General features: G+C 29.8%; 3 protein-coding genes across 7 annotated transcripts in view; 2 read left to right on the top strand and 1 right to left on the bottom strand.

The window, feature by feature from the left end:
• Nucleotides 1-1,905, top strand: part of LOC106788578 (E3 ubiquitin-protein ligase CBL-B) — a 43,039-nt gene extending 41,134 nt beyond the window's left edge. Inside the window, exons 6-10 of the mRNA XM_014751975.1 lie at nucleotides 143-407; nucleotides 486-574; nucleotides 635-665; nucleotides 789-1,220; nucleotides 1,361-1,905. Of these exons, the coding sequence (XP_014607461.1) occupies nucleotides 143-407; nucleotides 486-574; nucleotides 635-665; nucleotides 789-1,216 (813 nt within the window). The 3' untranslated portion in view covers nucleotides 1,217-1,220; nucleotides 1,361-1,905. The remainder of the gene's footprint in view (nucleotides 1-142; nucleotides 408-485; nucleotides 575-634; nucleotides 666-788; nucleotides 1,221-1,360) is intronic.
• Nucleotides 1,906-3,463: 1,558 nt separating this feature from the next.
• LOC106788585 (peroxisome assembly factor 2) lies at nucleotides 3,464-7,606 on the bottom strand. Of its 2 annotated transcripts, none has more exons than XM_014751988.1 (6): nucleotides 7,013-7,606; nucleotides 6,473-6,940; nucleotides 6,177-6,403; nucleotides 5,696-6,101; nucleotides 5,294-5,593; nucleotides 3,464-5,228 (listed from the first exon to the last, which is right to left on the bottom strand). In XM_014751988.1, the coding sequence occupies exons 1-6, from the start codon at nucleotides 7,443-7,445 to the stop codon at nucleotides 4,609-4,611; spliced, it is 2,454 nt and encodes an 817-aa protein (XP_014607474.1). In that variant the 5' UTR covers nucleotides 7,446-7,606; the 3' UTR covers nucleotides 3,464-4,608. The 2 variants fall into 2 exon arrangements, with proteins under 2 accessions (XP_014607474.1, XP_014607473.1); XM_014751987.1 differs by having other exon boundaries at nucleotides 6,470-6,940; nucleotides 7,013-7,605.
• Nucleotides 7,607-7,834: 228 nt separating this feature from the next.
• On the top strand, nucleotides 7,835-14,675 carry LOC106788584. 4 transcript variants are annotated; one of them, XM_014751983.1, is made up of 15 exons: nucleotides 7,835-8,256; nucleotides 8,642-8,817; nucleotides 8,920-9,124; nucleotides 9,304-9,500; nucleotides 9,613-9,844; nucleotides 9,930-10,086; nucleotides 10,243-10,477; nucleotides 10,573-11,476; nucleotides 11,554-12,317; nucleotides 12,418-12,587; nucleotides 12,667-13,083; nucleotides 13,166-13,341; nucleotides 13,425-13,672; nucleotides 13,818-14,081; nucleotides 14,181-14,675. In XM_014751983.1, exons 2-15 carry the CDS (start codon nucleotides 8,678-8,680, stop codon nucleotides 14,353-14,355), a joined length of 4,284 nt encoding a protein of 1,427 aa, XP_014607469.1. In that variant the 5' UTR covers nucleotides 7,835-8,256; nucleotides 8,642-8,677; the 3' UTR covers nucleotides 14,356-14,675. The 4 variants fall into 4 exon arrangements, with proteins under 4 accessions (XP_014607469.1, XP_014607471.1, XP_014607470.1 ...); XM_014751985.1 differs by having other exon boundaries at nucleotides 8,628-8,817; nucleotides 9,930-10,035; XM_014751984.1 differs by having other exon boundaries at nucleotides 8,628-8,817; nucleotides 10,576-11,476.
• The last annotated feature ends 2,075 nt before the right edge of the window (nucleotides 14,676-16,750 follow it).

Raw genomic sequence — 16,750 nt, 5'->3', positions numbered from 1 at the left:
TATATATATATCCATATATATTTTTAAAGAATTGAAAAACCATCGAATAAAATAAAAACCAATACAGTTGCGTTAAAAATTGACGAATTTTTAGAACGAAGACATCATTAACGACTTCCCCCTTCTGATCTGGATGTTTTAGGATATAATGGAGCTAAGGAACGGACTTATTTGCGACGACTCGGATGACGAAGATGATAGTAGTCCAACAAATTCACCGATACCACCTCGAAGAATCGTACCAAGTCCACCGTTACCTCCAAGACGTCCATCGCCATCACCAACGCCGAGTAATCATCTTCGAAATGGTCGTTCGCATTTGGTTGTTCCGAAAGAAAACGCACCACCTCCGCCATCCTCTGTCACCGTCATTCTAAGTTCAACTGCTGATAGTCAACACAATAAAAGTACCTTTCCAATAATATATCTATACGAAATGTCATATTGAAATATTGATATGCGAGATAACAATGAATTTATTGTAGTTAATAACGAGGTGAAGTACGATATGCTGCACAGAGCTTCCTCGCCATCGCAAATGCCACCTGTACCACCTGCGGTACCACCCACAGTAATCAGAGGAAGTGGTCACGTTCGATCATCTCACGGAAATCACGTATCCGCCATAGTTCACGTTCCACCGATATTACCGGAGAAAGGAAATCGTATTATTTCAAATAATTGCACAGCAACAATAACAACAGCAACTACGACGACTACTACTATTATTACTACGGCAATGGCAACAACAGCAACTGCAACTGCAACAACAATAACAACAACAACAGCAACAGCAACTACAACAACAACACCTACTACAACTACAACTTTAGCAAATGTAAACAATGTTGTACCACCGGTACCACCACCCTTATCCGCCCCGAGGCCACCTAAAGGAAGCAAGGAAACTTCGAAACAAGATCACCAATACGAAAATACGATCGTCATACCCGGTACAAGGCAACACGTTGTGAAAAATATCAATCTCGAAGTAAACCGGGCACGTTTGACTGCTCTCATGAAGGCCAGGGATGATATTAATGGTCCAACGAGCAAACCGGAAGCTGCTGCTTACGAAAACGTCAATATTGAACATATCACCAGGCTCACCTCGCTTGGTTTTGCACAGGACGCTGTGATAAGGGCTTTGGGTATCACAAGGAACGATTTTGAAATGGCTTGCGACATTTTGCACGAATTCGCGACGAAATCTTGACCCGGTAATGCAACACTTTGATTTTTACCTATTTAATCTGCTATTATAGATCGTAGATTTTTCTTTTTTTTTTGTTTTCTCGATGTTGAAAGTATACGCGATCAATTGTGTTTTTTATTGTTGCGTTTTTTTCTTATTTTTTAGGCTCGACCACTGCTGGATCATGACCAGTTTTACCCATAAGACATTATTTTTGACGTGGAAAACGTTATTCTTCGATCGTGATATAAGATATTTAGAGACTTCTGTGGTGTTAGGAAAGAATCCTTTAGCCAATTTAACTTCCTATCTATCTTATCAAATATAACTATCTCCCTGTAATTTTTTTTTTTTTCATATAATTTAGCATCACACAATGCTAAAAATATAATTGTATGAGATAACTAACGATGAAGATTGCATGATCGTGATGGAATAACATAAATGAAAAAGAAAAGAGTGAAGAAACGGTGATATTCGTTGAAGTATATTATCTAATAAAAAAATAAATTATTTATAATAATTAATTATATATATATATAACAAAATCACTCTAACGATGTATAATCTTTATTGTTAGTTATGATAAACGTTATCAGAGCACGAAACTACGTACGCATCTCCCATTTGGAAATACCATGGTATTTAAAGGAAGATTGGTAGATTTTGTGCGATAATTTGGGACTGACGAATTCAAGAGAAAAAAATAAAGAATAGTTATAATAGTACTAGAGAAAAAAAGAAAGAAGAAGAAGTAGAAATAGAATAAAGAAAAAAGAACACGTAATTATTTATACCCGCCGAGTACAAAGTATTTTTTTGCGAACTTCACTTACCAACAAGCGTAAAGTGCTACAATCTTTCACTTATTTTTATTTATTTTTATTTTCCCTTTTTTTCTCGCACAATTAACGACAAAAAATTGTTTCTAGATGTACACTTAAAAGTTAGCAAAAAAATAATTTTATTATTAAATTCAGTGCGGAGGTAATGATGATAATAATGACGGTGATGACGAGAATGATGATGACGATGATGGGAAAAATGACAATGAGAAAGTTACACGTACCATGTGTATATGCGCAAATACGTTTAACGTATTTATCAAATGTGATACTTATGTTTGATATGTATACTGCAATAAATGCAGACCCCTTGACTGTTCTGTCGTATCCTATCGATATATAATTAACAAAAAAGATGATTATATATAGTTAAATGATAATTATCATTCGCGTTTAAACACTCCTACGCATTGGTGGGATTAGTATATGAATTGGCTATGCAATGCTATATTGTTATCGATCCTTTCTTATGTAGTTTGCACAACTAGTCGATTATATGAATATATAAATATATATATTTATATATAAATAAATAGTTATGTATTAATAACTACTCTGTAACATATATTTTTTATGTTACAAACTGTACTGATCCCATCGTTGACCTAATGATAATAATGATAATGATAATAATATTAGTAGTACGCGTTATGATCGAAAAGATATATCAAAAGTTATTTTACTAATTTAATTTGATGATCGGTAACCGTACGTATATCGTGGTAATAATCATGCGGATATTATTATTATTCAATTGTTATAAACGTCTCAATAACGATGCTATTCTTTTCAAACTTTATCCTATTTAGTTACTTATTATTTTTTTTTATTATAATTGTATATCCGTTTATTTATCATATATTATAATTGTATATTTTTTTGTATTTATCATTTACAAATCATTCGCAATGAAACTCCTAAGTGAATATTTTTTTTTCTTTTTTATTTAAAATATCACGTTAGGATTCTTATAACAATTTAATATTTTCTAATCCGCGTGTATAATATAAATGACAAATTTTGTAACATAAAGTCTATTTTAATAGCATCGCGCTCGCGAACTTCTATTTTCTACGGTCAATGAAGTAACGTTATTTATTGGATAATAACTTCGTTGTATGTATCATCATCTCATGATTTAGTTGAAATAGGAAATATTAAATTATTTTATCGTTAATTCAAATATCCACAACGTTAAATATATATTAATAATACTTTGGATGTTCTTCAAAGTCTTGGCAAAGTAATAGAGATTAAGTATTTCTTATAAATAATATTCCAAAAAATTATATTTTGAGATTAATATGACGGAAGCTACGTAAGAGGAACCGTATTGGAATTATAAACATTTTTTCATTTCAATGTAATACAAAAATCTGGATGTTGTAGGCGCTCCAAAAAAAAATATCTCTGTAATAATATATTATATATAGAGCTTGTCCTACACATCATTCTACATTCATATCTATACACGTTGACCATGTACCAATTATATATAAAAAGAAAAAAGAAAACTCCCCACCCAAAAAAAAAAATAAAAAATAAAATAATGTCGCTTTATAAATTATTAAAGTAAATGGCACGATAAATATAAACTGGTACGCGCTTTCTTCAACCAAGTTTCTTATGATACTAAGATACGAAAAGTGCTTTTACTATAAAAGAAAAACAAAAAGAAGATTAAAAAAAAAAGACAAAATTATTTGCATCAAAGGTAAACAAGTTTTGTTTCACTCTTATGCATATAAATATTCATCCTTTTACGCCATAAAAATCTACCTCACGATAATGCCAAAGATTACATCATGGATTATATTTGAACTCGAACGAAGACGCAACTGGATTGAATATTATATTTACAAAACAATAAATCTAAATTTCCGTGTGCGATTTTTCAAGATAAAATTGATATATGCAACGTTTGTAACGTAATCATTTGCCCAGACGACACATTGAATTTTTTTAAGATACACACATATAACACGTTTGAAAGCAATCTTTAAGAGAAAAAAAAAACAATTACTTCATAATTACATATCGCATTAAAATATTGAATGTGTTTGAAGTAAATTCACGCGGCAATCACTATCTTTAAATTATATATACGTCTTTTTAGATAGACTTGGTAAGTTTAGCTGCCCTATTTTTCTATATTGTATATTTATCTCGCTGTATCGTGTACGTAATATCTTATTGGCAAAGTAGACAATTTCATGATCCATAAAAGTAGTTTATCCGAATATTCTTTTTATTCTCTATGATGCACTAGCGTTAAAAATTAATCAATTGGTGCAATATTTAGAATAGAATGTGTAGATAGTTTTTCCTTTATTTCATTATTTACTCTGTATAAAAATTGTTTTACTATCTTTCTTGAAATAAAAATAGAATACCGTTTATATAAAGGCCATGTATTATATCTATCTGTAGAATTTATTAGAGTACAACCTTATGTTTAGAATATTAAATAGAAAATATATATATATAGTTAAGTATTGCTAAATATATTATTTTTTTTAAATATATACATATGTACAAAATCTATCTTAAAATATTGAGAGTCTGAGTTTATCTGGAAGAAAATTCCTTTTGCATTTTTTCATATCTTCGCATTTCTTCTTTACTAACAGATGGACTCCAATTATGTATCGCTTGTTGAAAATCTGATAGTTCAACAATTACATGATTAAATTGTTCAAGAATATTTGTAACATTCTTGTTTGCTGTAGTATTATCCTGCTTATTATTGATAATATTAAGAGTCCTACGTGCAGCATTGAGCCAAGCATTGGAACAAATAGAATATAAATCAGCACCGGTAAGATTAACGGGTAAATCTTTTTTAAGTTGCATCAACTCGTTTCCATTATTTAAAAATGTAAATTTATACGTTAATGCTTTTAAGACATTAAGTTCAGAATCAAAATTCGAATGGATTCCAACGTATAATAATTTATCAAATCTACCAGGTCGAAGTAAAGCCGGATCGATTAAATCTGGTCTGTTTGTAGCACCTATAATAAAAATATTACTTGCTTTTTCAAGACCATCCATTTCTGCTAACAATTGAGAAACGACACGATCCATGACGCCACCGCTGTCTCCGTTTCTACCGCGATTAGGAGCCAACGAATCTAACTCGTCAAAGAAAATGATGCATGGTGCTACAGAACGTGCTCTTTCAAATACTACACAAAAATAATTGAAATTAATTATATTATCTTATTTATCATAATACAAATTTTTTGTTTACCTTGTCTAACATTCTTTTCACTTTGTCCGACATACATATTTAAAACTTCGGGACCTTTAATGGACAAAAAGTGAAGTTGATACTCTGTTGCAACTGCTTTAGCAATAAGAGTTTTCCCTGTTCCGGGTGGACCATATAAAAGTATACCAGATTGTCCAAAGCCAAAATTATTCAATAGGGGTAAGCGAATTCTACGAATGATCTCGTGTTTTAAATCTTCTAAGCCACCAACATCCTTCCACTGTACTTTCGGTATACGTGGCATTCCTTCGCAATCCATATTTATCGATTGTATATATTCTAAAATAAAAGAAAAATTATATTTAAAATGTTTATACTAAATAGACTGAGAAAGATAATATAATAAATAATAAACATTATAAAATATAGTAATAATGTTACCATAAGCTTTAACAAAGTCATCCTTTGTTAACGTTATGGTATTCTCAGAACATTGCTTAGTTCTTTTACAATATATTTTTATAGCATGCAATGTCAAAGTTACTAAATCTTTATATTGAAAATCAGAACACAATTCAGCTATTTTTAATAAATCTGCATCGTAATTTATTCTTTGACATGATAACTGCCATTTTATAATGTCCATTCGCTGTTGACGATCCAAACTTTTCAATGTAATAGTTTCAGTAAATATTCTATATAATTCGCCAGGAATTTCAGACCCATCCGAAGTAGCTATTATTATAATTGGATAATTTAAAGTTTTACTGTAAAGATCGTTTATTTCTTTTACGAAAGACGATACAGTTCTTTCGTCTTTCTTTCCTTCAAACGTTTTACCGAATACCTGTATAAATAATTATTATTTTTGTTAACAATATTTAAACAATTAATACATATATATACGAAACATTTGAAATACCTGAATATTGTTCAAGCAAATTATACATGGTGCACATTTATTGGCATTGTGTATCAAAATACGTAATTTTGCTTCGGTTTGCGCTGATATTAAAGTTTGAATTTCTGAAAAATCTACATTGAGTAAATGCAAGCCCGTTATTTCCGAAGTTATTTTTACTATTTCGTTAATTGCAGAACCCGGTGAACCCGTCAGAAGAAACACAGGTTTTACGTGTAATTGGATATCTGTAAAAAATATCATCTAATCTATCTAATAAAATAAAATAATAATAATATGGACACAATTCTCACCACAGTTTATGAACGGTAAAATACAATCTTTCAAAGAATTGGAAGATTCTATCAAAGTTGGCGGATAAGTTTCGAGATAATAATTATAATCCAAATCTATTTTTGTAATTAATTTGTCCAGTAATAAGTAGCTTTTTTTACAAGGAAAATAACTTTGGATATTATTAACTTGTATAAGTGATGTTTCTCCTTGCACGATAAAACAGCCTTTGCTGATCAGATCATTACCAAGTTTTTGAGCTATGATTTTAAAATATACCATAGACGGTATTTGATTAATAGAATATATATGATCCTTTGCATACTCTTTTACATTGATACTGAATACATCTTTCCACCTCAAAAAGCGTGGTTTGGAAAAATAATTTTTTAACAACACATCTATTAAGTTAGTTGAACAATCATAAGGATTAGAAATTAACGAAACTTTAGCTTCGCTCGCAAAGTTAATGATATTATCTATTGTAGGAACTGAAAAATATAAAAATTGTAATTTGTTTTCATCTTACATCAACTATGTACATTGCAGCAAATTAAACTTACCAAGGAAAAGTTTATCATTCAAATCTATACGATCAAACAAATTTTCTAAATTATGTCGCATAGTTTCAGAAACATAAATTACATTTTGTTCTGTGTCTTTGAAAGGTACAATTAATACTTTATACTTCTTATAAGATAACTTGCAACATAGATTAAACCAAGTTGGTATCGATGCTTTAATTCCATCTACGTTTGTTAATACGCATGCATAAGGATCTATGTAATTATTACCATGTTCAATTTGTTTATTTACCAAATGCTTCATAGCTTTATCCAATAACGTAAAGCAATGAATTTTTGTTCTCATTAACCTTTTGAATTTAAATTGCATGTAACATAAAAATATATAACTGAGAACAAAATAAGGATTTTGTCTCATATATGTTTGAATTAATGATTGTAAGAAAATGACATAAAATGACCACGAATACATTGTGTAATATATAAAGAAACAATTTCTAAATAATAATTGTTATTAAATGAATAACTATCAAACCATTTACATTTGTTCCAAATATATGATTTACAAATCGAAATGTAAGTGACATCAAATAATTCTTTTACAGGTTTTATACATAAAAAAAATGTACATAAATATAAGTAGTTAATATATTTAGCAGGAAAAGGAAATGAATTTCATATAATAATTATCATCAATAACACATGATATTGTGTAATCAATGCAAGAAGAATGTGAACCACTGTCCAATAACAAAGAATGCATCGTCATTGGTTAAATGTTTCTGTTGGAAATAAATTTTAAAAGACGTTGCGAACCACTGACGTGGCATCCTTGGACCAATGGGTATCAATTGTGAGTGTTGCTATAGTAACACACGTAGATCGAGAAGTTGCGGGACCAAAAACGAGGTCCCCCTCGTCTAACAGCTGTAGTACTTGCTTCCTCTGTACTGTCGGTAATTTTTGGTTACAGTAATTCGTGTTAAACTAACGTTTAAACTTTATTGAGCTCATCTTTCATGATTTAATTAATCCATTTTGTTGAAAACAAGGGTATTTAATAGTGAAATTGTATTTTGGCAACAGTGTCACTTTACTTCTAGATCATTTGAAAGTGCACCGTAGCAGAAGACATCGAAAACCGTTGGTGGTTTGATAGTCGTTAAGTAGAAACCTAACCTAACATTGTCTACTACGATAGCGTCCTTATTGCAATTTTCCTAGCGAATTAACTTCGAATTTAAATAACGAATGTAATATTAAGAATATTATGCACTATAGTGGTAAGTAAACATATTTATATTACATGTTTAAACGATATTAATGATTATCTTTCGATTCTCTGCTCGATATATGCCGTTGTTTGTGTCACCGATCTCGATTAACTGTTACACCGTTCGTAAAGATGCGTATATGCCGACATCGCACCATTTCTTTATTTTTTAATATTAATTACAATTTGACAAGAGAAATATTCAATTATCATTACGTTTTAATAATATTTTAATCATATTTTTGTTCCTCTGTTTTCGTATTAAATTTTTTACAGGTTATTAATGTAATCCTTTAATCGTGTGAAACATTTAAATGCTATTTGTCTTATTATGCATTTGATTATTTTTATTTGTTTTGTAATTCAACTGAAATATTCTAGTGTTTCTTCTTCAGAGTGTAAAGTGAAAGAAATAAATTGTTAAGCAAGGAATGGATCCTGCAACTGTCATCGCTCTGTGCAAGGAAAACATTCAACCACTTCGTAATGGTAGAAATGCAGCTCAATTGGAAACAGCTTTAAGAGCACAGGAAGATGAAGAGACTCAACAATTACTTCTTCAAGAAAAGCAGTATGTTTTTTCTTTGAATCTTTATGCCTTCTTCTTTTCCTTTTTCTTCACCCCTTATTAATCGTTGAAGAATTATTAAAAAGAATGCGTTGTTCATCTTAGAATATATGAAGATGCAATTAAAAATTACGAAGGAGACGATCCTTTAGAAAATTGGTACGAATATATATTATGGATTGAACAAAGTTACCCTAAAAGCGGTCATGAGTCGCATATTGGAAAATTATTACAACAGTGCTTGGCGACATTCGAAAAGGAAACAAAGTATTATCAGGATCAAAGATATATACGTCTTTGGATTAATTATGTGAGTCGTTGTTTTTCTTTTTAATCTCTTGCACTATAATGAAGACCCAAACATGAAAAACATGAATCATGTTCATAAATATGACATGCAACTCGGTGCATTAAATTGTAGTGCAATGGATTAAAGTAATCGATGAGTATACTTTCATGGAATAATTTATTAAAATACTTTGATTGTAGATAAGTATGCAAAAAAATCCCTTAGAATTATATCAACTTTTATATAATAATGGAATCGGAACGATGGTAGCGGACATGTACAGAGCATGGGCCTTTGAATTAGAACAAATAGAGGATTATAAACAAGCAGATGAAATTTATTTATTAGGCTTAAGAGCTCGAGCAGAACCGTCGGAAGAATTAGATTACGCGCATAAGTAAGAATCGCATTCACTTTAATTGTAATTTTTTATTATTATCAAGAAATTAATTAGCATAGCATAATATAATCATTTAATAAATTAATTCTTATAATTGCACCACCCGTAGAAACTTTCAGTTAGCAGTAGCTCGTAAAACACTTGGACGCATGGACGATAGAGGCGATATATCATTGTTTGAGCAAAGACAAGCATTTAGTTCATTGAAAGCAATCAAAGCTGGTAAAAAGGTTGGTACGATAAGAACTGGACATCGTGTGCGTGATTATTTACCTGGTAGCGTACCTCAGGTTACGCCTATGCCGAATACTAGACCAAATGCTCGAATCCAAATATATCAGGTAAAACGTGATATTAATTGTTAGACAATATTTAAAAACTTTAATATTCGAAGTAAATACAATATGATTTAATAAAAAATATTAGGATGATATGCACGGAGAGATGAAAGGTGCGAGTATATTAGATCATGTACCCATAGAAGATATGATGCATAAAGAAAATACAATTAAACCTGGACCGTGGAACAGCGGTATCAAAAAATCTAATTTGTTGTCATCTTCTGTTAAAACTGCCTTTAAAAGTATTTTATTCATTAATTATAATCTAATATAATTATATATATATAATCTATATATATAATCTATATATATAATCTATATATATAATCTATATATATAATCTATATATATATATATATATATATGTATTATTTATTTAAATATTTAATTACTTTTAGTTCACGAAGATGATCAAGATGATAACGACATGCAGAAAATAAGATTGTTTCCTAATCATACATCATTTTTCGATGGGAGCAAATATTCTGAGCACATACATATACCAGTATATGTACCAGATCGAACAAATTTAAATGTTATACTGAAACCACACTATCCTAAAGATATAGTTTATGCCAATAATATGGATATAAGTATGGAGGAAATTAGAGCTCAACATTATCTTCTTAAAAGGTATTTTATATTTTTATTGAATAAGTTTATTTTATCATTGGCTAATGTTTTTGAAGTATTATACAACGTGACGACTTACATATCAATATTTTCAGTAGACAAAGTCAGGAGATGCAGAAAAAGTATTCTGACTTAGAAATAGATGATAAATGTTCAAGAAATGTTGGTTTACAAAACCATCAAAAAATAATGGAAAGAGAACCTCATAGTCAAAATATTACATTGCAAGAATTACAACAACATAATCTCAAGCTTCAAAGAAGAGTGGAACATTTAGAAATTGAAAGACACAGAATTCAAATTGAGCAAAACGCGAAGCAGCAAGAATTAAAAAGATTAGAAATTGAAAGGATAGAAGCTGAACAAATTGAAGCCGAAAGAATTGATGCTGAAAGAATTGAAGCGCAGAGGATCGAAGCGGAAAGAATAGAAGCGCAGAGGATCGAAGCTGAAAGAATTGAAGCTCAGAGGATCGAAGCGGAAAGAATCGAAGCCGAACGAATAGAAGCGCAAAGAATTGAAGCAGAAAGAATTGAAGCTGAAAGGATCGAAGCTCAAAGAATGGAAGCTGAATTAAATACGCAAAGAAAATTACAAACGAGTTATTTGCATCCGCATCATACGCCATCTTTATCAACGGATAATGAAGAACATTTACTTGGGCAAAGTCTCACAGTAAATACAAAGGAAGCGATATCAGCTGTTCAAGATTTATGGCATTCTCCAAATATTACACCTGCTACACCACGTTTTCGTAATTCCATAACACCTCGAATGACAGATTCTAGAACAAAATTATCTTTTGACATTCATATGGATAGTTCCATGACACAGCATGCAATGTCTAATAAACATCATCAAGGATTTAATATACAACCTTACGAAGATCAAGAAAATCATCAAAGTTTTCATACTTCTCATCAGAGTTATGTCCCTTCGGCACAACACACGCCATACGGAAATCATGGATTACAAAATACTTATCATTACCCAATACCGGTATGATAATAATTTTTATATTTAAACAACAAATTGCATATAAATAAAAAACAAAATAAAAATAAACTTTATTTCAGCATCACGATCAGCAGGTACAACAACTGTCACATCATCCACACCACCAAATGATGCACCCACCTCAACAACCACACCAACAACCACACCAACAACCTCATCAACAACCGCACCAGCAAGCGCACTCATTGCATCATCAATCCCTTTCTCAGTCTCAACATCTTCAATCGCATTCGCAACTTCACCATTCCCATTCGCAACTACATCATTCACCACACAGTCAACATTTGCAACATCAGCAACATCACCCACACCATCATATGCAACAAATGCAACATCCTTCCTTTGGCAATATGTTACCAAATGATATCGGATATCAACAATATCCACCCTCATTGGATCCAGCTCTTTTACAACAAAATTCCGAACCTCAAAAACCATTACATTATTCGTCGTTCAGCGAACCTAACGTCGAAGCTAACAAACCTTATAGAATGCCTCCTGAACTACCGTATATCAAATCACCAGGCATGAATCGTAGAGACTTAAAATATTTGGAGAATGCTGAAAATAAAGAAAATGCTATTGTTGTTGATTATAATGGACCACCTGAAGAAAACATGCCACCAAAATTAACAGAAGAAGATAACTTGTACACAGATGATAATCTTGGTATATCACCTTTATCAGGACCTGACGAAACTTGTTATACCGAGACATTCAATGCTTTATTAAGTAGTTCTACTCCTATGACTAATCATTTTAGACTATCGCATAGACCAAAGGATGTGCCACAATTTTCAAATCAAAATGTTCCACATCACACGTATGTGTATTTTCCTTAGAAATATATTTCTAATAATTAACTTATCAATCTAATAATATTAATATATATATATATATATCTTTTTTTTTGTTTTAAATAGAATTCCAGATGTACATAATGGTAACACAGAGGAAAAATTAAGCGTCATAATGGAAACAACTAGAGAATACGTTTCAAGCAGCTCAGCATCTAGTGCTAATACAAGAACAGCTGCCTTAGGATTTACATTAACAAGAGAAGAAATGAGTCTGATTAAAGAATCGAGTATACGTAAGTATATATTCATTCGTCCTAGATTAAATATTGTGTATATTAACATTGATCATTTTTTTTATTTTACGTAATCCAGAACAAATCCCTAACGATTCTATACTAGTGGGCAATCCACCATACGAGCAAAAAATGCGCGCTCAAATGCAAGCTATAAATGCTCAAAGTCCACGCACGGTACAACGAAATGTGGATCAAATAACGTCTGAAATAAAGAATAATTGTGACTTACGAAAATCTATTACCTTTAAAATGAACAGTGAAATAGACAATCAAGAAAAAACAGATACTATGGAATGCGAAGAGCATGAACCAATGGAACAAGTGGAGGAAGAAATCTTTCAACTTCCTTCCGGAAATATTAATCCTTTTGATAAAAATTTAATTGCCGGTCTTTTAAGAAACATGAAATTTCCGCAACCGCAACACGCAGAAGGATATGTGAGAATAAATACTAATTTAAATAAGCTTGTGCCTTCAACTATCATTACGCTTGGTTAGTAAACTATAAATAATATTATTATTATTATACAAAATATATTAGATAGTGAATTCATTTTCTTATTATTTTCTTAAAGGACCAGAAGCGTATAATTTGGAAAAGTGCCTTGGGAAAGGAATGTACGGAACAGTTTATAAAGCAGTAAATATGCAAACAGGTCAAACTGTTGCTTTAAAGACCCAAAAGCCTGCATGGGTTTGGGAATATTACATTATTAGGGAAATAAAAGCCCGCCTTACAAATGCACATATGGTATGCAGTATGGACGTTAAATTAATAAGTTTATTCAATTACCATTTATAATTATTTATATTTTCGATTGTTATTGATTACAGCTTCGAGGATTTATGGATGTTTCAGTAGCTTATATAACAAATAACGTCAGTGTACTAGTTTCCGAATATTCCAAATTTGGAACGTTATTAACAGTAACTAATCAATTTAAATTGTCCTCTGGTAAACTATTAAATGAATCACTTGCTATTTTCTTTACTATCGAAATGCTTCAAATTGTTGAACATTTACATAAATGCCAAATTATACACGGGGATATAAAACCGGATAATTTCTTATTCATGCGATTGTAAGTATTTTTACGTTTTTAATAATGATTCTTTGTTAATTAACCCTTTCGCATAGCATGACCCATATATAGGTTGCTAGCAACGAAAGGATTAAACAAAACAAAAAAATAAATTACATTTGGATTTGAATTTTATTTTTTATAGACCAACAGTAGACGTCAGACCAACGATACAATTGATAGATTTTGGATGTAGTATAGATATGAGCTTGTTACCAGAAAAAACAACGTTTACTCATATCATTAAAACGGAAGAATTTACGTGCATTGAAATGCAAACTGGTAAGCCTTGGACGTATCAGACGGATTTATATTGTTTAGCGGCAACAAGTCATTGTTTGTTATTTGGCAATTATATGAAAGTGTCTAACGTTGGTGATCGTTGGTTTATAAATTCCAAGTTACCGAGGTAAGAAATGATTTTGAATTCGAAATAATTTAGCAATGATTTTCCAATACTAACACTTGCAATTTTAACTTTAAAATCTTTTTCATTTATTATACACAGATATGCAAAGAAGACTGCTTGGGAATCGTTCTTTACAGAATTATTAAATATCGAATCGTGCGAAAAATTACCTGACTTGTGTAGATTACGAAACGTAATGGAGGAAGCTTTACCACCCGTGCCAGAATTACAATCAAGGCTTAGACATTTCTCTAATATACTCAACAACCGATAACGCTTACTTAATTTGCTACAACAGATATTATTATTATTATTATTATTATTATTATTATTATTATTATTATTATTGCCCGATGTGTATAACACACATTTAGTAAAGAACCAACGTTTAATAAGAAACAACAAGATTAATATTATTGTACTATTTATTGTAAAAGTTACTATTATAGAGTGATATGTGTACTTCACAGTTACAGTACATGAAATGCACGTTCTATGATGGCCTGCTTTGTGGAGGTTTTATTGATTTATAATATTGCTTGCACATAATCAATAATATTAGAAGCGTAAATTTTTATTATCTGTCGAATGTTTATCATCAATCTTTTAAATATTCTCTCTTTACCGTAGTTTCGTTCCCCTTTTTTTTCTTCGTTTAATTATTACTACTATTATTACTATATTTTAATCTTCTTCATCATCATGAATTAATGTCTTTCAAAATACCTCGTGACATATAGTACCTGGACGTTAGAGTGTGTTGTCACGCAAAGTGTGTAAAAGAAAGCAGAGAATAATTGTATTATAAGAATTTAAGCAAAGAAAGACAAGACGAATTTAGTTGGAGATATTGATAGTACAATGTTCGTGTGATAAATGTACGAAGGCACATTAAACATTTAGGGACATGCAACTGCAAATGTAAAAAGTTTAATCTCTCACGGCATAGTTGCATTCCGTATTATACTCTATCTGTCTCTCTTTACTTAGATGATTAATATATAAATATATGTATGTAATATTTATAATATATAGGTTTTAAATATATGTTTTCTTTCGAATCTATTCTTATCTCTTTTTTTGTTAATTTTTGAAATCTCCAACGCAAGTTTTCTATGAAAAAAAAATAGTAGAATATATATACGCATTAAAATGTCAAACATTATTTAGTTGTTCTTGGCACATTTTGTTTCCATTTTTTGAAAAAGAATATTATTACGTTTGGTACATAATATAAGCATATGCCTGTTAAACGAAGATATAAATGTAAATGAAATAATATGTAAAACAGGAAGAAAACATAAGATATAAAATGTATAAGATGTTTCATTAATATTCCAATCAAATGATAAAAATCCCCTTGCTTAAAATATTTCTAAGAGCTTCTATTTTGAATGTGTGCAGGCTTATTCTCATTGGTATCCACTAAACAGGCCTTTAAATAATAAGTTTTTTAAATATAGAATATATGAATATGTAAGTAAGAATATATATATATATACAATAATATAATAATGACTTATTTCAGGTTTGTGTTCAAATCATCTTTCCTATGTTAAATTTGATACAAATAAGCAAAAACAATAGGCTAGTGCCTAATATATTTAAATTATTTAATTTTAATTATAACTACAATTATAGAAATATATATATAATAGATATATATAATAAATATATAAGCCGTTTATCTTAAAAGTGGCATGAGTCACTTCTTTTTAAATGAAGATATTTAAAGATTGCGTTTTAACGTATTTTAAAATATTCGTGCCAACTTTTGAGAAAATTTTACTTGTATTCGTTATCTCGAATATTTAGATTTTTTTTCAGTATAAATAATTTCGTATATTAATTGAAAAGTCACCATTTTTTATTACGAGATTTACGCCACTTTCGAAATAAATGATTTAAAAAAATTACTGACATATTTATTTTGTCCGATACGTATATTTCTTAAAAATGTACAGAGATCCTTTTAAATTGTAATTTATCTTATCGTTGACTTGATTTTTGTTGAAAAAGTAATTTACTTATTACACCACTTTCAAAATAAAATATACGTATACAGATAATCATCGGCAACCTATTGTTTTTGCTTCACAAATCGTAATATATGATTTATTTCATTTGGATGATGCCACGTGTGTGTGTTTTAAATTTATATAATATTGACCTTTTATGTTAAATACATTTGCAATTAAGTTCTATAAAATATATGAATTATAAAACACGATTAAAGTTACATACATTAGATGCAAATTAATTCTATCTTTCTTTCTCTCTTTATTTATAATTGAATTTTAATACAAATTATATAATAAAATTTGCAAAATACATATAAACGTACCATTAAAGAATTTGTTCAATCTAATCTACAATTTTTTTAATTAAAAATAATTTCAGTAGCGATGTCAATAATATTCATTAAAATCAAATATAGATAAAATATACCTACATGTATACCTAAAATTACTGCAATGGCGTCATCGAGATCAAAGTTATTTTAATTAACTACTTTTCATCTTCGCTTAATTAATTTCATTATTACTAATATTACTAATATCGCTAAATGAAATCAGAAATTGAATCTAAAAATAATATATACATACATACACAAAAAAATATAAATACATATATAAAAATATACGTAATTTTATATAAACACAAAAGCT

The sequence above is a fragment of the Polistes canadensis genome, unplaced genomic scaffold (assembly GCF_001313835.1).
Source record: "Polistes canadensis isolate GaletaPanama2010 unplaced genomic scaffold, ASM131383v1 scaffold_144, whole genome shotgun sequence".
Lineage (NCBI taxonomy): Eukaryota > Metazoa > Arthropoda > Insecta > Hymenoptera > Vespidae > Polistes > Polistes canadensis.
Note: the sequence above shows the minus strand (reverse complement) of the source record. Positions and strands in the feature narration are given on the sequence as shown.

Bases quoted from the DNA above. Each gene is read 5' to 3' on its own strand.
- LOC106788585 (XM_014751987.1), bottom strand. From the start codon at position 7,445: ATGTATTCGTGGTCATTTTATGTCATTTTCTTACAATCATTAATTCAA. The intron at 5,594-5,695 runs GTAACATTATTA...CTTTTATTTTAG, and splicing joins TGACTTTGTTAAAGCTTATG to AATATATACAATCGATAAAT. The intron at 5,229-5,293 runs GTAAACAAAAAA...ATTTTTGTGTAG, and splicing joins TGAAAAGAATGTTAGACAAG to TATTTGAAAGAGCACGTTCT.
- LOC106788584 (XM_014751983.1), top strand. From the start codon at position 8,678: ATGGATCCTGCAACTGTCATCGCTCTGTGCAAGGAAAACATTCAACCA. The intron at 9,501-9,612 runs GTAAGAATCGCA...CACCACCCGTAG, and splicing joins GAATTAGATTACGCGCATAA to AAACTTTCAGTTAGCAGTAG. The intron at 11,477-11,553 runs GTATGATAATAA...ACTTTATTTCAG, and splicing joins CTTATCATTACCCAATACCG to CATCACGATCAGCAGGTACA.